This window comes from Dendropsophus ebraccatus, chromosome 2 (genome assembly GCF_027789765.1).
Source record: "Dendropsophus ebraccatus isolate aDenEbr1 chromosome 2, aDenEbr1.pat, whole genome shotgun sequence".
NCBI lineage: Eukaryota > Metazoa > Chordata > Amphibia > Anura > Hylidae > Dendropsophus > Dendropsophus ebraccatus.
The window spans coordinates 106093893-106114593 of record NC_091455.1 but is presented as its reverse complement, the minus strand read 5'-3'; the positions used below and the strand labels follow the sequence as shown (position 1 = coordinate 106114593).

The window sequence follows — 20701 nt, the reverse complement described above, 5'->3', positions numbered from 1 at the left end:
GGGCTGGAGGAAAGTATTCACAATTAGGCCGGAAAAATTTTCCAGAAATTTTCCAATAATATATTTGTTAAGATTAAAGTATCTCATTTTCATAATAAACATGAGAAAATGCACCCCAAATTTTGTAACGCAGGTTCTCCTGAGTAGAACGGTACCCCATATGTGGGCGTAAACCACTGTATGGGCAAACAGCAGGCCTCAGAAGGAAGGGAGCACCTATTAGCATTTCCAGTTCAGATTTTGCTGAAGAAATTTCTGAGCGCCAGGTGCGTTTGCAGAGCCCCTGTAGTGTCAGCAGAATAGAACCCCCCCAAAAGTCACCCCATTTTGGAAAGTACACCCATCAAAGAATACATCTTGGGGTGTGGTGACCATTTTGACCCCACAGGTATTAGAGGAAAGTATTCAAAAGAAGACAGTAAAAATGAAAAAATAGAATTTTTCCAATAATATGTTTGTTTAGTTTGAAATTTCTCAATTTCACGAGAAACAGGGGAGAAAACTCACCCCAATATATGTAACGCAGGTACTCCTGAGTAGAACAGTACCCCATATGTGGGCATAAACCACTGTGTGGGCACACAGCGGGCCACAGAAGGAAGGGAGCGCCAAGCATTTTCAGTGCATGATTTTCCTGAAGAAGTTTCTGAGCGCCAGGTGCGTTTGCAGTGCCTCTGTAATGTCTACAGAATAGACCCCCCCCCAAAATCACCCCATTTTGAAAAGTACACCCCTCAAGGAATTCATCTTGCGGTGTGGTGAGCATTTTGACCCCACAGGTATTGGAGGAAAGTATTCAAAACTAGACCGTAAAAATGAAAAAAATTTAATTTTTTCAATAACATGTTTGTTTAGTTTGAAATTTCTCAATTTCACTAGGAACAAGGGAGAAAAAGCACCCCAAAATTTGTAACGGAGGTTCTCCTGAGTACAATGGTACCCCATATGTGGGCATAAACCACTGTATGGGCACACAGCAGGGCTCAGAAGAGAAGGAGTGTCATTTTAGTTACAGACAATATGTGGGTGTTTACTGGTTATCTGGGGTGGTAATAGACAATCTCGGGGTGTTTACTGGCTATCTGAGGTGGCAGCAGGCAATCTGGTGGGGTTATGGGTAATCTGGGGTGGTTACGAGCAGTCTGTGCCAATCTGGGGTGGTTACGGTCAATCTGGGGTGGTTACGGTCAATCTGGGGTAGTCACAGGCAATCTGGGGTGGTTACGGGCAATCTGGGGTGGTTACAGGCAATCTGGGGTGTTTACTGGCTGTATGGGGTGGTTATGGGCAATCTTGGGGTGTTTACTGGCTATCTAGGGGTGGTTACTGGCTATCTGGGGTGGTGATGGGCAATCTGATGGTGTTCACTGACTATCTGGGGTGGTGACGGGCAATCTGGTGGTGTTCACTGACTATATGGGGTTGCAACGGGCAATCTGGGGTGGTGACAGAAAATCTGGGGTGGTGACGGGCAATCTGGGGTGGTTGCGAGCAATCTGGGGTGGTTGCGAGCAATCTGTGGTGGTTACAGGCAATTTGGGGTAGTTACAGGCAGTCTGTGGCAATCTGGGGTGGTTACGGGCTGTCTGGAATGGTTATGGGCTATGGGGGGGGATACGGGCAATCTGGGGAGATTACGGGCATTCTGGGGTGGTGACAGGCAATCTGGGGTGGTTATGGGCTGTCTGGGATGGTTATGGGCTGTCTGGGATGGTTATGGGCTATCTGGGATGGTTATGGGCTATCTGGGGTGGATACGGGCAATCTGGGGTGGATACGGACAATCTGGGGTGGATACGGACAATCTGGGGAGGTTACGGGCAATCTAGGGTGGTTACGGGCAATCTGGGGTGGTTACGGGCAATCTGGGGTGGTTACGGGTAATCTGGGGTGGTTACGGGTAATCTGGGGTGGTTACGGGTAATCTGGGGTGGTTACAAGTAATCCAGGGTGGTTACGGGTAATCCAGGGCACTTGACTTTGGTGACAGGCGTAAAAAAGTGCCGGCACCATTTGGAACAAGCGATCAGTGGTATATAGTATATACCGCTGATCACTTGTACTAGGACCACACCGGGTGGTCACCGATCATTGCCCCATGCTCTCCGCCACCTCCGGTGGTGGAGAAAATGAAGCTTTGATCATTTTTAGGAATCCATCACTGTGAACAGAGTCTGTTCACAGTGATGACGGCGGCCATCTTGGATCAGATGGCCGCCCAGGGAGGGGAGGGTCAGTGGCCAGGTCACTATGGTTAATTCTGGGGATGGGGGGGACATGTTTTCATCTCCTCTCACTGTGGATTCACGGTGAGAAGAGATGAAAGCGTTCAGCTGCGCTGGCAATGCCCGTTACCGGTAGCCGCCGTTATACTGATAATAACGGCGATCACCGGTGAGGGGACTTGCCGGGACTGACCCCACACTCTGCCCCAACCCCTCAGCTACCTCCGATAGCTGAGAGGAGGGGGACGGGGCATTACCGGTGCCGCTGCACTATTCTGCACCATCGCCATAAAGAGCTGATGGCAGCAGAATAGAGCCCATTAGTGATCGCCGTAAAAATCCGTATCGGCGGTCACTAATAACATAATACATGTATTCTCTGGGTCGCTACGGTTACGGCGATACCACATTTGTATAGTTTTTTTTAACTATTACCGCTTTGGCGCAATAGAAACTATCATCCTAGGAAAAACCCACAAAAACTGTCCCTGCATTGCAAGATCCATAGCGTTCTCATCTTTTGCGCGACAGAGCTGGTTTTGGGCTTATTTTTTGCGGGAAGATCTGTAGTTTCTATTGATACCAAGTTTTATATGTATATGACTTTTTGATCTCTTTTATGATGTATTTTCTAAAGTGGATTGATAAAATACAGCTATTCTAGTACTGTTTTTTTTATTTTTTTTTTACAGCGTGTGTCATGCGATATAATTATTGATATAGTTTTATAGATTGGGTTGTTACGGACGTAACGATACCAAATATGTATAGGATTTGTGTTTTTGATCACTTTTATGTAATGTTTTATAGTGTATGGGGAATGTAATGCATCTTTATTATTGGGGGGGGCTGGGGGGGGCTTTGTTGTGTTTGGTGCACACTTTTTTTCACTTTTTTTTTACTTTTACACTAGTGTACATTACTGTACACTAGTGTAAAATACTTAGATTATTGATACAATACATTGCAGTACCTGATCTACTGCAATGTATTGTATCATGCCTCATGCTGACAGGCAATAGCCGCGGCCACCCCTGTCAGCATCAGGCATCTCCATGGTGACCCCGGGGACCTTCATTAGGACCCCAGAATCACCATGGAGACATCGGGACCCCGGACGGCGCCGCGGGACATCGCGATCATGTAAGTGGACCTGCGGTGCCGTCCGGGATCCACCGGGACCAGTTAAATGCCGCTGTCATGGTTTGACAGCGGCATTTAATGGGTTAAACTGCCCGGAGCGGAGAGTCCTCCGCTCCGGGCAGTTACAGGAGGGTGTCAGCGGTCACACTGACCGCTGATCACCCGTCCTGCAGCCGCCGCCGGGCGGTAATTTATTCCGATGCACCCGCCGTTAAAAGGCGTACGCATCGGAATAAAGCCCATTAGTGGCCGCCGTGAAAAGGCAGCATGGCGGTCACTAAGGGGTTAACATAAAAACACTATTTAAACAATAAGTCATTTTCTGATGACACATTCCCTTCAGAGATTAAGTAAACATACAATATGTATTATACAAAGCATACTGTGATCAATACAAGTGCAGTCACTCTAAATTCTTCCACCCCCACTATAGAACACCAAATAAGCCATGTGTGCACAACTGAAAGGTGGGAGGACTATTTGGAAGAGCAGTTTACTTTTAATTACTGTATTTGTAGTTATAGAGCATGCCAAGAAAACTGATGAGTTTTCAGTAAAAGTGGGCAAAACAGCCAAGACAAAATAAGATGATGTTTTGGAACAGTTTTTTTTACAAAAAATTTCTAGCAGCTACTTTTGATAATCTTTCTACGGTGTAACAAAAATGGAGTGTTTCAGGAATGTTCCTATAACTAGTCAGACCAACAGAAGTCTACACACTGAGAGTTAAAAATAATCACAATAATCACAAATAATCGATGCGTTAACGCGATCATGGTAAGGATGGCTACATCTGTATTTCTCATTGTTGTTTGGTAGTACAGGACTGTAGTCTTTTTCCATTCTTCTTTCTTTGATGATAGCCAATGTGCATAAGACTTATCTCTATTTCATATGATATTATCATTAGCTACACCTCATTTAAAAGTTCACAACTTATTTATTGTTGCATTAAGTCATTTATATTAGGAATTAAAGACCCCATTTTAGGCGCCATGTCAGAAGAATTTCGAAACACATCACAAATTCTACCTGAAAAGGCTGTTCAGAATTAGAGAAACACTACAGCTTTCTGCAAAAACAGCACCACACCTGTCCATAAGCTGTGTTTGGTATTGCAGCTCTGCACTATTAACCTCAAAAGAACACATGTTTAACACCAGGCACAAACTAAGGGCAGGCATGGTATGGTGTATTACCAATTAAAGAGTACCTGTCATCAAAAATAACTTTTGAAATGTAACCAGACTCTTTAAAGGGAACTCCAGATACAGATTAAAAAAAAAATAAAACTTCTGTAGATGCATATAGCATTACTAACATATCTATCCCAGTTTTGAAACTACCAAAAATCCATTTGTTTGGGGGTGTTTGTTCTGTATTGCGTTTCTGTACTTCCTGGTTGAGCAGTTCCCAGAATGCAGTACTGGTTCCTGAGTACACTGCTTTCCCTTAGCTGTTCATCATAGTCCACAGTCCTTGCTGCACCTGCTTCTCGCTGATCAGAGATGGTGAATCACTCAGGGGATTGGGGGATCAAGCCAAGCCTCGTGTGACATCACCCCCTGCCCCCTGTCTGCATCATCAGCAAACACACACAATGTGGATTGGCACAGAGGCCAATTTTCTTCACTTCCTGGATCTCTACCAGTGCGGCAGAACCGTACAGGTATGGTAATACATTGTAGGTTAGTGCTATATATAAATAAATTCACTATTAAAGATGCCATGTTTGTAAGAGAAAAATGCCACAAGTGTCCAAAATAGATATTCCAAAAGTCAACCACAATTAAGAAAACCACACAAAGCATTGTTTGATAAATTTTTGCCTATTAAAGGGGAACTCCAAAAGGGAAAACCGGAAGGAAAACTTGTTTTCTATTAAAAGTAAATTAAAAGTTATTAAGATGTGTCTATACAATGTATTACCATATCTGATAGAAATCCAGGAAGTGAACAAAAATGCCCTCTGTGCTAATTCCCATTGTCTTATGCTCCCACTGCTCTCCCACCTTAGGAGACAAATATTCCATGCTTCTGTCTCACATCCCCTGAGTGATTTACCATCTCAGACCAGTCAGAAACTGCTGCTGCACTGCCAATCCCACCTGGACAAAAAACAAGGCATAAACAGTATATCCTGTGTAAGATAATATCGGATAAAGTCCTTATTGTGGTGCTCAACTTCAAAGATAAAAGATGTTTGATCATAATATGTGTGTGGAAATGAAAAGAAAAAAAATAAATTCAAAAAGTTCTTTACTTTATTCCAATATCAGTGTTACAGGTAGAGAATACAGTATGCTGTGTGGTGTTACAGGTAGAGAATACAGTGCGCTGTGTGGTGTTACAGGTAGAAAATACAGCGTGCTGTGTGGTGTTACAGGTAGAAAATACAGCGTGCTGTGTGGTGTTACAGGTAGAGAATACTGCGTGCTGTGTGGTGTTACAGGCAGAGAGTAGAGCGTGCTGTGTGGTGTTACAGGTAGAGAATACAGTGTGCTGTGTGGTGTTACAGGTAGAGAATACAGTGTGCTGTGTGGTGTTACAGGTAGAAAATACAGCATGCTGTGTGGTGTTACAGGTAGAGAATACAGTGTGCTGTGTGGTGTTACAGGCAGAGAATACAGTGTGCTGTGTGGTGTTACAGGTAGAGAATACAGTGTGCTGTGTGGTGTTACAGGTAGTAAGAGTGTGATGTGTGGTGTTACAGGTAGAGAATACAGTGTACTGTGTGGTGTTACAGGTAGAGAATACAGTGTGCTGTGTGGTGTTACAGGTAGAGAATACAGTGTGCTGTGTGGTGTTACAGGTAGAGAATACTGCGTGCTGTGTGGTGTTACAGGCAGAGAATACAGTGTGCTGTGTGGTGTTACAGGTAGAGAATAAAGTGTGCTGTGTGGCGCTACAGATAGAGAATACAGCGTGCTGTGTGGTGTCACAGGTAGAGAACACAGTGTGCTGTGTGGTGTTACAGGTAGAGAATACAGCGTGCTGTGTGGTGTTACAGGTAGAGAATACAGTGTACTGTGTGGTGTTACAGGTAGAGAATACAGCGTGCTGTGTGGTGTTACAGGTAGAGAATACAGCGTACTGTGTGGTGTTACAGGTAGAGAATAAAGTGTGCTGTGTGGTGTTACAGGTAGAGAATACAGCATGCTGTGTGGTGTTACAGGTAGAGAATAAAGTGTGCTGTGTGGTGTTACAGGTAGAGAAAAAAAATAAATTCAAAAAGTTCTTTACTTTATTCCAATATCAGTGTTACAGGTAGAGAATACAGTATGCTGTGTGGTGTTACAGGTAGAGAATACAGTGCGCTGTGTGGTGTTACAGGTAGAAAATACAGCGTGCTGTGTGGTGTTACAGGTAGAAAATACAGCGTGCTCTGTGGTGTTACAGGTAGAAAATACAGCGTGCTGTGTGGTGTTACAGGTAGAGAATACTGCGTGCTGTGTGGTGTTACAGGCAGAGAGTAGTGCATGCTGTGTTGTGTTACAGGTAGAGAATAAAGTGTGCTGTGTGGCGCTACAGATAGAGAATACAGCATGCTGTGTGGTGTCACAGGTAGAGAACACAGTGTGCTGTATGGTGTTACAGGTAGAGAATACAGCATGCTGTGTGGTGTCACAGGTAGAGAATACAGTGTACTGTGTGGTGTTACAGGTAGAGAATAAAGTGTGCTGTGTGGTGTTACAGGTAGAGAATACAGCATGCTGTGTGGTGTTACAGGTAGAGAATACAGTGTGCTGTGTGGTGTTACAGGTAGAGAATACAGTGTGCTGTGTGGTGTTATAAATAGAGAATACAGCGTGCTGTGAGGTGTTAAAGGTAGAGAATACAGTGTGCTGTGTGGTGTTACAAGTAGAGAATACAGCATTGTGTGGTGTCACAGGTAGAGAATACAGCGTGCTGTGTGGTGTTACAGGTAGAGAATACAGCGTGCTTTGTGGTGTTACAGGTAGAGAATACAGTGTGCTGTGTGGTGTTACAAGTAGAGAATACAGCATTGTGTGGTGTCACAAGTAGAGAATACAGTGTGCTGTGTGGGTGGGACAACAATGAAATGATAAAGTACTGTAAATAATTGAGTAACACAATCAAACTGCAATGTGTGAACACAGCCTAGATGTTCTGCAACAGACTCTACCTGGAGTTTCCCTTTAACTTCCAGCTAACAGCCCAACTCTAATCTCCAGTTTGGGTGGGGTTTTGCAACTCTGTTCCAGGGTTTTGCAACTCTGTTCAACTCTGTTGAAGTAAATGGAGCTTAATTGCAAACCACACCTGAACTGGAGCCGTGTTGTCTCTAGAAGAAAGTGGCCATATTTTTCTAAAGCTGGATAACCCCTTTAAAGGGTGAGTTTTAGGCTAGGTTCACACCATGTAAAAACAATTGCCGTATTTCATACAACGGACGTTATTTGAGAAATAGTGTGAGCCTAGCCTTAATCTGATTTATTAAGTAAGGTATAGGTTTGAAGTGAAGGTATAACCTTGATTATTTTTAATGTTTCCTATACTGCCAAGACCAAAATACTGGAATTTTCTTTTATTTCTAATCTGTTTCCATTTTCTGACTGTAAAGTTTTAATTAATTTTTAGTACACTGCAAGACCTATGGACATAGGAACAAGAGTCTGAAGTTAGACTCTACTCACACGCTAGAGGTTTCTAGACATGCTCTGCGACCTGTGCAGAGATCATTTCATGGGTAGAGGGGGGCAAAACTGTGAATATCAACTACTGTGAATGGTGGTAAATTCTACGTTGTCTATATACTGATGCCACCTTTCACTGTAATCTGTAAACTGTCTGTGATTATAAAGAGGAGACTGCAGGAAAGTGATCTTTACGGAACATGCAGTTTGTTTATTACAAGACTTGGTGGCCAGAATTGTCAACATTTTACAATATACAGTAATAGTGAAATAGAAAATTAGAAAAACACCACCAAAAGTTCTTCAAAAATATATTCAACACAAAAACTTGATGCAAACTATGGGTCAATATCCAATGCCAAAAATCCTTTTAAATTGAAGTATTTGACTTTTCAAACAAAATAGATAGCATAGAATGAACAAGATTGATTTTTCTTAGCAAAACCTGATACAATATAACTTGTGGTTCCTCGATGTGTAGGACAGAAAGACCATAGAACAGCCTAATATTATAATCAGGAGTTTATTGAAGATGGATTAAAAAAAAGTCTTAGAAAAACCCCAGGACAACGTCATAAATAGCGCCCACACAAGTAAAGGTAGCACTCTATGTTTCCAGATCTTGATGAAAAACAAAAAGAAAAGCCTTTATTACCTTTGACGGTCACAATCAGTAACTTTAATTAAGTTAGCAGCATGCAAACAGGCCACTACCCCTGTATAAATCAGCTACACAAAGAGCCTTAATGCTGCTATCTGTGAAACAAGCACCAGTGCCACTACGAGCATATAAAGCTTATCACTGATTACATTATTGATTCGTCAAACTGAAGAAACAAAGACTGCATGAGGCTTCAAGCTCATAAATCACTATGCCATGCCATTGCAACATATTTCTTAAAGCACCACAAATCTTCTGCAAGGAGCCGTGGTGACGGACTACCTAGTTATTCATCACCGGCAGAATAATTCACTAAATGCCCAACTCTGCCTGTGATGCCTGCTTTCTCGAAGTATGATTTATGTGGTTCTCACCGTTAAGTGGCCCTCATGATGACCAGGGAAATGTATGAATAAATATTCTGAGGCTACCAGCTGCATTATAGAGTCACCCAGGAATTCCATCCTCTGGTTATGGCCTCTGGAGAGAAAAGAAACAAACAATGATATCTGAAGATCGATAATCACTCAGTGAATAGCAGATTAAATAAAAGACACATTTTGACTTTAATACATTGAATAGTTCAATCCCATAATAATAACTTCAGTATGTCAAATATAGTAATGCTAGTTCCAGGGTTTGCAGCCTAAAATTAGCATAAAAAAAGTTAAAAAGTTGGAGTACTAAGCTTTCTGTATCATGTTATGAAAAGCTAGAAAAGGCTGAGCATCTTTACTATTAAATAACCACCAAAGTTTTCTGGCAAAACAGCTTATGCAGTGTGCCATACTGCCGATTGCCAAAACTGTTCCAGCATGTGAATTAATAAGGGGCAGGATTTGTGAGTTAGCCATGAACAGCAGAGACAATGAGGGTGTTGTATAGGGTAATGGCATAGTTTAATGGCTATGCCAACTGTGTTGTGATACCAGCTCTCTTTGGGCCTTTTCATACATGGAAGAAAGGAACATGTATGTACAATACATTTAAAAATGGTAGTGAAGACCACTACCAAGGGGGTAAAGAGGTGTTCCCAACAAGTTATCTCCTATACATAGAATAGGGATTCCGACCACTAGGACCTCCTCCGACTCAGAATAGGAAGTAAAATGTCCCCACAATAAATGAAGAACATAAGGTATACACGTTCTATACTCTATTCTTTCTTTATGGGGCTTCCAAGCATTGCTAAGCTTAGTCCTTGGTGAAGTTTGGTGGCCCTGGAAATACCCCATGAAAACTACAATACAGTTTAAACTCACCCACAAAGCTCTCCACAGTACTGCACCTCCTCTCCACCTCCTCCCTCATCTTTGTCTACTACCCTTCCAATCATTCTACATTCACCTAACAATCTAAAACTAAAATTCTTTATAATTCCAACTTCTCTCTCCTGTCTCCAAGTCTTTGCTTGTGCTGCATCAGTGCTCCAGAATGTGCTACCCAAACACCTAGACTTATTCCTAACACCCACAGTTTTAGGCTTGCCCTAGAGACACATCTCCTTAGTCAGGCTTATAACATTTCTTATGATTTCCCTTTCTCTATACCCCCCCCCCCCCCCTCTTTTCAAGGACAACACTTCATGCACTTAGTATCTGTACACAAACTGGCTGGTTCATTCATTGTTGTGTGCATTACCCTATGACATATGATGGCTGGGCCACTACACAGATAAAGCACTTTCTCCCTTTTGTCTCTTGGTCCTCTTGATTAAATAATTGATGTGTAATTTTGTAATGTCCGGCTGTTTATGTACCCTCAGAATAGTAAATCCTGCAGAATTTGTTGGTGCTATATAAATATTATTATTACTACTACTACCACTAATAATAATAATATCAATACCATTAACCTCCCTGTAAAGGCTGTGAACACCTTTAACATGAAAAACAGATGCGTGTTTACCCTTCATAGTGGGTAATTTGAATTTAAAAATTTGCTGTAAGTTCCAGGCTGCGTTTTACTCCTTCAGTTATTTAGAAACCCCATATATTATGTTTCAATATACTGAATCTTTTGTTACCCAAAGATAAGGTTAATCCCCTCAATTCAAATGGACCTGTATGCTCTGCCAAGGGGAGCATTCATATTTATACGTGAGTTGGGAAAGATAGTTGTGTGTCTCTCCAAAGTATTCTGTATTTGCGGCAAGCAGACCGGCTAATGAAAACTTCTGAAAGCTGCAGTCTGACTCACCAAGATCATTGTCTAAATTTTAACAGATGGTATATTAAAGTTAAAGCTTTAAATGCTCGACTGTAATGTTTGGCTATATGCAATCCAAAGATAACCCTTTAAGTTAATGATTTGATTTTACAGACTTGCATTTGCTCGGTTTGACACACAATATTTGGCAAGCATTGAATTTAAAAAAAAACCAAGTTGATATGTTCCCAGTATATCTATATATTTATCTGTAAATGTTAAAAGTACAACTTGGCAGCTTCAGTTTTAGAATCAATAAGGCTTTAACACACATTTCTGGAGGCTTTAGGTGTGCAGTGAGTTCCAAAATTCATACAGGTAAAATGATTGGTTTCATTTACAGGAAAAATGTATATATAACTACCAATTCAAATATAATTTCAGTAAAGTCATAATGTCAGCCACATTCTTCATTGTTCTCCAGGCGGCAGAGATGGAAAGGTTTTTTTATACACATTCAGCACATTACACACTACTTTTACTAATATACTGACTGCCTTATTGTATGGTGCATAGCAAGCTAAAGATTTAGCACCTGTTCTTACAACTAGATTAGTGAGAAAACTATGGCTAAGGGACAAATGACACTTACTGCAGTAAAATGCTACCTATACCTTGGGGCACTGACAGAGGTAGTCTTACAGGTCCAGCCCACAGATGAGAGTACTGTTTACAAATGCTATATATACATTTCTAATAAGTGATACCTATGTAGAAGGTCACTAATCATTCCCAGCTTTATGTAAATTAAAGGGGTATTCCTATCCTATAAATGCAGGTCCCACTACTGTGACCTGTACCTATCTTAAGAATGAGGATGCCCAGTCTTTTGCCTGCTTGTTGTAGCTGGGGTGGCTGGAAAGCTGTAAGCACACATGTAACTCAAGTTCTGTCTCTTGAGAATTGGTCCTACATCTACCAGACAGTTATGGCATATCCTGTGGATATGCCATATGCACTGGAGATGGGAATACCCCTTTAAGCCTAATCATCATAAAGTTGATTAGTTGATTAAACTATAACATAAAGTTAAAGTTGATTAAAAATGTTAATGCCCAGCATTAGGTATCTAACCTGAACCCCAAAGGACTGTCTCTGAGGGTCATTGCTATCCCTATTGGTCATACATACAGTTTCTGACGTGTAATACTGCAGCCATAAAAGTGTACTCCTGATTGTGTGTGGTTTGTCTGTGTCTTGGGGTTATCCTGACCTGTCGCTCCAAGTGCTTATCGGAGGCCAGGCCAGGGTGAACACCCGACGCACACACAGAGTACACACACTATATATACCCCCACTTGTCTCCTACCCTACTCTAACATTCATCTGATTTTTCTATTTATTTAAACACAACAATTCTATATAATCTCTAAACAGTAACCACTGTGTTTTGTGAAGGTCTCCTGATGATCCCAGGGATATATCTGGGTGAAACGCGTAGAGAATTGGATTGAGACAGAGATACTTGTTTATTGCAATTTTTTCTGAAGTCTGGTTTCATCTTTATGCATTTAGGCTAATCTATCCCTAAGTATACCAGTCTATCAGAGGGTCAACACCCTAGATCTGTTGTGAAGTGCCGATTTCATATGTGTAGAACACTTGTTTTAATATATTTTTTACTTTTAATGCATATCTAATAAAAGTTAAGCTAACCAGCATTTAGTTACTGGGCTACAGACTAGTTAGCTTAATATCTGTGGTAGTAAAAATTATGAATAAAATAATTATGAATTAATAAAGCTGTGGGGCTGTGCATGTGTGTAGTCGCTCCATCTTTTTTAGTGGCTGGAATACCCTTTTAATATCCCAGGGCTAATGGCTTTCATATGTATAACCAGCCTCATGCTGAGAGCTAAGTGTATGGCCAGCTTTAGGTTCCTTAAGCCCTGTGACGTTTCAGCTTTGACTGTAGTCTGCTATGGGGATTGCATGGTGTCAAGCAAGAACGAGAGTTGTGAACTTTTGAGTATGTCCAAAAAAAAAAAAACTGTTTTCAAAGCTAGAAACAATTGGGTTCTAAAGAATACATTTTTGGGTGGAGCATACAATAAGCAAAAAAAATAAGCAATAAAACTTGACTGGACCTGCAATTAATTATGCCAGGGTTTAAGTTGGCATAAACATAATAGTCTAGAACCTTTAAAGCATACCTGTTACAATGTTTCTTTTTAAAGAAACAATACGGGTTGTGATTGCAAGCAGTTTTCAATATACGCACTTTATTTACGTTTTCTGTTTAAAGGACACCTGTCACCCCCCGTGCCAGGGTGACAGGCTCCCGACCCCCGTTAGATCCCCCTATACTCACGTGATCCCGCCGGGTCCTGCTTCCTGAGCCGGCCAGGTCACGGAGATATCAGCTCCCGAAGCCCGGCGCGCGCGCTGACAGCAGAGTCAGACGCTCATAGAGAATGAATGGGGAGTCTGATGCTCCGTCATTCTCTATAGGCATCGGACTCTCCTGTCAGCGTGTGCGCTGGGCTTCGGGCGCTGAAACCTCCGTGACCCGACCGCATCAGGAAGCGGGACCCGGCGGGATCACGTAAGTATAGGGGGATCTAACAGGGGGTCGTAAGCCTGTCACCCCGGCACAGGGGGTGACAGGTCCTCTTTAAATCAACATTATACATATGTGATCCATGCTCCCATTTGGTCTTTTCTCTGTTCAAAAAAAGAGACCAACCGGAGGAAGGCTCATCCCTTTGTGCGCTCACTTAAAGGGGTTGTCCGGCGATAAAAAATTATTCACAGAATAACACACATTACAAAGTTATACAACTTTGTAATGTATGTTATGTCTGTGAATGGCCCCCTTCCCCGTGTTTCCCCCCACCCACGCTAGACCCGGAAGTGTGGTGCATTATACTCACCGCATGTCGTGTCGTCCACGGTCTCCGATCGTCAGCAGTGACGTCTTCTTCGTGAGTCCGGCGGATCTTCCCGAGTGCCGGCAACCCTCTGCAGCGTCATCCGAAGCTCAGCCGCGATTGGCTGAGCATAACTGTGCTCAGCCAATCGCGGCTGAGCGGCTGATGACGCGGCCACGTCATCAGCTGCTCAGCCGCGATTGGCTGAGCACAGTTATGCTCAGCCAATCGCGGCTGAGCTTCGGATGACGCTGCAGAGGGCGGCCGGCACTCGGGAAGATCCGCCGGACTTACGAAGAAGACGTCACTGCTGACGATCGGAGACCGTGGTCGGCACGTGAGAGGTAATGTATAGCGCACCACACTTCCGGGTACACGGGTGGGGGTGGTGGGACACGGGGAAGGGGGCCATTCACAGACATAACATACATTACAAAGTTGTATAACTTTGTAATGTGTGTTATTCTGTGAATAATTTTTTATCGCCGGACAACCCCTTTAAGGAAAGACACCGGTTCATCGTGTAGGTTGTATATCTACTCAGGGGTATTTTATTAATTTTGGCTAATTATATTATCAACTATGCATGCTTACCAGCAGACAATGCTCCATACAATGACCATACAATGCGAGCAACCAAGGAATTCTCTGCTACTAATTGTGGAAGCCCAGCAGCTGTACACATGCACATTGAAGGGATACACCTACTGGTCATATGTGTAAACGTTGATTTAAACATAGAGAATGTAAAAAAAAAAAAAAAGAGAAAAAAAGAGAGAAAGTATATTGCAAAAATGCTTGCGATCACAAGCCCTGTTCATTTCTTGAAAAATAAATTTGTGATGGTTCCTGTTAAAACAAAGTATCTGAACCAATCTGTAACTTAAAAAAATAAGGCAAGTACATTTTATTCTATCCACTGCTCATCCCGTTGTTTACAGCACGCTTTGTCCATGTTTATGCTGACTATATTTCACTGTTCTTAACACAAAAAAATAGTGTATGCGCTTTGTCTCAGTTGGACGGCAGATAAAGAGATCAGATGCTTTGCTTACAAGGTCAGGTGGTTAAATCCTACTGTTCTCAAGGTGAACGCTCGAGCCAGAAGTCGTATGTGTGTAAACTTAACTCCAATCGCATCTTCAAATTTTGTCAGCTTCTTTAGAACCGGTGATGTCTCTATCAATTGTCGATCAGTGTTAGGCTCTTGCAGCTGAAAAGAGATGAGAAGAAAGGCTCTTAGAAATATCAATTGACTGCCAAAATGTAAATGTATCGCTTCTGCTACAGTAACAAATAAAGTTAGCATGTTTATGTTACACAAAATAGCAATAAACAGTGCATCTTATTTCATTGTCGACTGTGTTATCTTTTTGAGACAATGGAGATGATGATCAAATTCCTTCTCCTGCCAGTCTAACCATCCAGTGGATCACCTCCATTGCTTATTTGCTTATCATATCATCATAAAAAGTGGTTCTATTCTGTATGAGATGACACCCTGCTACGCTCACTTCTATATTTTGTAGAGACAGTTATCATAATTTTCTCAGCTAGTTTATGTAACTGCAAGTAAAGCAGAATCTAAACAGTACACAGAATAGAAAAACGAAAATGAAATGCCACATTTATGACTGCAAATAAATTACATTTATATAAATAAAATAAATGATGAATAGGTAATCAGCACAATAAATGTACTCAAAGACAAAAATGTAAATGACTGTGTCATGTGTATATAAATACTAGTGCTGCTTTACCTCCAAAAGCAAGATGGTGGGATTGTAGGGTAATATGTGTTATAATATATATAATACATATACAGTGGTGCCTTGGATTACGAGCATAATTCCTTCCAGGACCGTGCTTGGAATCCAAATCCACTCTTAAACCAAAGCAAATTTTCCCTTAAGAAATCATAGAAATGCGGACAATTGGTTCCACACCCCAAAAATAATGATTTATTATTCTGAATACCATGTAAAACAAATGAAACAAACATTTAGAAACAGCAGAATATGTGATATTATAAGTTACTGTACAGTAATGGAGAGGATGGGAAACACAAGGGCGGACAGAGACTGCAGGGAGCATGAAGAAATGAGCAGGGCAGATGTGGGCACAGTATAGCAGCTCTCTGTCCGGGAAGAGAGGGGTTACAGCTATGGAGAGATTACCTCCACGGTCCTGTCCCCTGATGTAAGCCCCAGCCTGAAGTGGATCTGCTCTAATTTGGAAGGTGAGGGAGACTTCCTGGGTCAGAGTACAGGGCTGTAGACCCCGCTATGCAGACCATGCCCCTCCTCCACTTCCCCTCCCACCCAAACTGTGAGCTCTTAAACCAAGGTACCACTGTATATATATATATATATATATATATATATATATATATATATATATATATATATAATACAGGAGATTATTAATCTAAACGCAAACAGCAACATCGAAAAATGAAGCTTTAAAGGAGAAGTCCGGCGAAAATTTTTATTAAAGTATTGTATTGCCCCCCAAAAGTTATACAAATCACCAATATACACTTATTATGGAAAAATGCTTATAAATTTCTTTTTCCCTGCACTTCCTACTGCATCAAGGCTTCACTTCCTGGATAAAATAATGATGTCATGACCCGACTCCCAGAGCTGTGCGTGGCTGCTGGAGAGGATGATGACAGGGTCCTCCTGCCTCCTCAGTGTCCCTCCAGTGCCCTGTGTCCCTCAGTGTCCCCCTGCCATCATTCTCTCCAGCAGCCACAGCCCGCACAGCTCTGGGAGTCGGGTCATGACATCACCATGTTATCCAGGAAGTGAAGCCTTGATGCAGTAGTAAGTGCAGGGAAAAAAGCACTTTATAAGCATTTCCCGTAATAAGTGTATATTGGTGATTTATATAACTTTTGCGGGGCAATACAATACTTCATTAAAAATTTTCGCTGGACTTCTCCTTTAAATTTTCTTCATCTATAACAGTAAGGTAACATATAAATGTATGACAATGCTACAGAAATAGTAAGGCTATGTTCACACTGCACTTGTGTTTACTTTTGCAGTATTAACTCTTGAAAAGGTTAAAACATGTACTACAAATGGATGCCGATGTTTGCCATAGAGCAGAATAAATTTTGCATCATTAAAAAAATCGCATTGCAAACGTAAGAGAACAGTGAAATGTGAATAAAAACATGTACGAGAACAGTGAAATGTAAATAAAAAATAAAGACAACTTAGAGGGGAACGATCAGCAGGTTAGATGAATCTAACTTGCTTATAGCTCCCTAGTGGGCACGGGGCGCTAAGGATGAAGATATGTCTCCGACCTTTATCCTGAGCACCATTCCCATGCTGTTAGTTGTGCCCGTTAATCCGTTAGCAGTGCTCCTATCACCCTGACCCCAGTCCATTGATAATCATAGAAGAGGCATGCTGGCCAGAGGCCCTACCCTCATCCCCTACACGACGATCCCTCCCCCCAGCCGGCCCGCCCCATTAATGGTTATCAATGGAGTGGGCCAGCTCGCCATGTGTATTATTCAATCATTATTAATAAAGAGGGCCTGCCCGGGGACAGGCCGGATCGGTGCATGGAGGGGCGGTAGCCATGCCCTTAGTGCTTTTAACAGCTCGCCGGGCACAATTAACAGCACGGGGGCGGCGGTGAGGATAGTGAGAGTAAGAGAACAGTGAAATGAAAAATGTAAGATGTAAACGTAACAAATGCATTGTGAATCCAGATCAACTTAAAGGGGTTATCCAGCGCTACAAAAACATAGCCACTTTCTTCCAGAGACAGCCCCACTCTTGTCTCCAGCTTGGGCAGGGTTTTGCTGCTCAGTTCCATTGAGGTGAATGGAGCTTAATTGCAAACCACACCTGAACTGGAGACAAGAGTTGTGTTGTCTCTGAAAGAAAGTGGCCATGTTTTTGTAGCACTGGATAACCCCTTTAAAGGATAACTATCAGAAGGTTTGACAAATCTAACCTGCTGATAGCTCCCTAGTGGGCATGGGGCACTGAGGATTAAGGTATGTCTCTTACCATTACCGTGTTACCGTGCTGTTAGTTGTGCCCAGTAAGCTGTTCAGAGTACTGGAAGTGTGGATATTGCCCCTCTGAAAACCAATCTGGCCTGCCTCCTCCATTGTTAACTATAAGAGGGGGCGGCACGGCTAGGGTTGTAGCCCCACCCCTGGCCACCTCCCTAATGATTACCAATGGAGGGGGTTAGCTGGGGCAGATTGCAAAGTGGGATCGGATCGTTGCTCGGAAGGGCGGTAGCCATGCCCCCAGTGCTCCCAACGGCTTACTGGGCACAACTAACAGCACGGGAACAGCGCTGAGGATAAAGGTAAGAGACATACCTTTATCCTCAGTACACTGTGCCCACTGGAGAACGATCAGCAGGTTAGATCCATCTAACCTGCTGATAATTCCCCTTTAAAGTGGACCAGTCAGCAGTTTTAAGCCACCTAAACTACTGACAGCCCTAGTGTAGACAGAGGTCAGGAAGGGGGGCCAAGTCATACCTGTGGTCTGGTCTTAAGCAGCTTGCATTTTTCTTGTTTAAACTCCTGGCCATCTCAAGGGGCTAAGTAACGGGATCTAATTGTTATGTCCCAGATTGGTCTGTATTGAGAGCTTTCCCAACAACTCTTCTGAGCTACTGTATGACTGATAGCTCTTGTGTCCAAGCAGGAGGCAACAAGAGCTATCACTCATTAGCAGAAAGGAGGGGCTGGGAAAACATTTTTGGTGGTTCCATTCTCCTCCTCTTCCTCTATATAGGACTTTAAGTAAGGGCTGAGATAACTGTTTTTGCTGAACTGTCTTCTTCAAAGAAACATGCATTATATTAAGACACATAGGCCTAGATTTATCAAGGGGTGTAAAACATACACTGGTGTAAATTGCCCACAGCTCCTCTTTCATTTTACAAGAGCTGGAAGCTGAGCGGTGATTGGTTGCTGTGGGCAGTTTGCACCAGTCTAAACTTTACACCCTTTGATAAATCACCCCCATAGTCCATACTTCACACAAGAAGGAGTTTTAGGGCCAGTTCCCACGGAGTAAAACTGGTGGAATTCTGCAGTGGAACTCTCCGCAGGGGAATCCCCCCAGCCTCTGTGTCATAATGGCAGTCTATGGGAGGGCCTTGCGCGCCTCCTCTCTCCGCTCAGAAAAATTGATAAGTCAATTCTTCTGCGCGAGCCCTCCCATAGACTGACAGTATGACACGGAGGCTGGCTGGATTCCGCGTGAACTGGCCCTTAAAAGGTAGGAAAAATAAAACCTTAATGAAATACAGCTTAATGAAATACAGCTATTTTCCCTCATTAAATGGGAACAAATGATGTGTGTGTCACCCTGTCAGAGATAAATATAGGCCCACCTACTGTTGAACCGCTTGTAAAATTAAATAGCATTTCTTAGCTAAAAAACAAAGATAAACAAGTGCTGTTAGGGATGTAAAATAGTAAAGTATTATTATCTTACCAAGTAAATACATAAGTGTTGTTTTTTTTTATGTTCACCTAAGAAAACACACCCTGTTTTCTCTTTGTCCTTTCCAATAACATAGACTACAATTGATTTCTCCTGCTCCCAGCCAGTCGTGACTGGAGTCAGATCGATCCATGGCTCACTCAATCTTGGAAGACAAAGGCAATATTGAGACTTTTATTCAAATATTCCTCCACTTGCCCAGTCTTGATCAAAGGGTATATGACCATATAACAGGGGAAAGTCATCAAATGGCCATCACACAACATCTCTGCTTAAATATGTGGTTTAAGCATTTGATCTGCACCAGGGTGATTTATGGCCAACCAAGGATACATGTCTAAACCCACATGTGGCTAACTATCTGCCAGTATACGCACAATTTTCTTTTCTTTAAACAAAAGGTTTCCCTTGAAGCAATAGGTAAAATCCCTGGTGGTATAGGGCAGTGAAGGTGTTAATGATAAGATCCCTGGTAGCCTAGGTCAGTGAAATTGTCTTAAATTTTATTTCTTTTAGTATTGAGAAAGAAAGAATACAAATAGCCACAATATTTGGGAATAAAGCCCACCATCAACAGCAACCATAAGGTCAGAAAGGGTAAACTACCACATTTCCATCCTCATTTTTCCTTTCAATTGCAAAAAAGCAAGGGGGGGGAGTAATTTATAACTGTCTTTTACTCAACAATGACCAGTTATCAATCTACAATGGAGGAGAGGCAATTTTCAGACTTATGGTTCTAAATTCACCAGTTTGATTACAATTTAAAGCCTTGGACTGCTAGCTTAATCATTCACACAGTTGCCATAAAAATAGATACAGTATATGAAGTAACAATATTCTCAAACCATACCAACAGTCATCAGCCACATAAAGTCCACATGAAAAGTCCATAAGGATAATAAAAGTCTATAACAAATCCATATGCAACAGATAATTGATGATGGCTTACTAGTCTGGTGTGTATTCATTCATGGGCAGAATAGCAAACGGCTTGTAATACAGGACTTGTTCACAGCAGCCAGATACTAGCGGCTACAATGTGTCTCTCCCGAGTGTGGACACAATGCAGAAATATGTGCTACTGATGAGGGAAAGAGTCCTTTCCGAAATGCGTATAGCACTTTATGACAGAAGCTGCTACTACTACTACTACTACTACACCTATCATCAACTACATCCTAGCAACTACGATCCATCACCTCCGTATACAGACCTCTTCTACTTCCGGACTCTGCTACCATCTTCTGCCGATAGCTCGTCACGCTACTCTGCTAACAAACTTGCTAATCAGAGACTAAGTGGAGATTACAACTACACTATTGCTGCATTGTGTCCACCCCCGGAAGAGACACATTGTAGCTTCTATTTTATAACTGCAGTGAACGAGTTCTGTATTACAAGCCAGTTGCTACTCTGTCCATGAATAAATACA

The 20701-nt window shown here is 42.2% G+C and overlaps 1 protein-coding gene across 2 annotated transcripts in view; it reads right to left on the bottom strand.

The window, feature by feature from the left end:
* Positions 1-20701, bottom strand: part of DROSHA (drosha ribonuclease III) — a 214898-nt gene that overhangs the window by 20041 nt on the left and 174156 nt on the right. For both annotated transcript variants that reach the window (XM_069958135.1, XM_069958134.1), the window contains exons 25-26: positions 14821-14978; positions 9062-9167 (exon numbers count right to left, since the gene is read on the bottom strand). In XM_069958135.1, coding sequence (XP_069814236.1) covers positions 9062-9167; positions 14821-14978 — 264 coding nt within the window. The remainder of the gene's footprint in view (positions 1-9061; positions 9168-14820; positions 14979-20701) is intronic.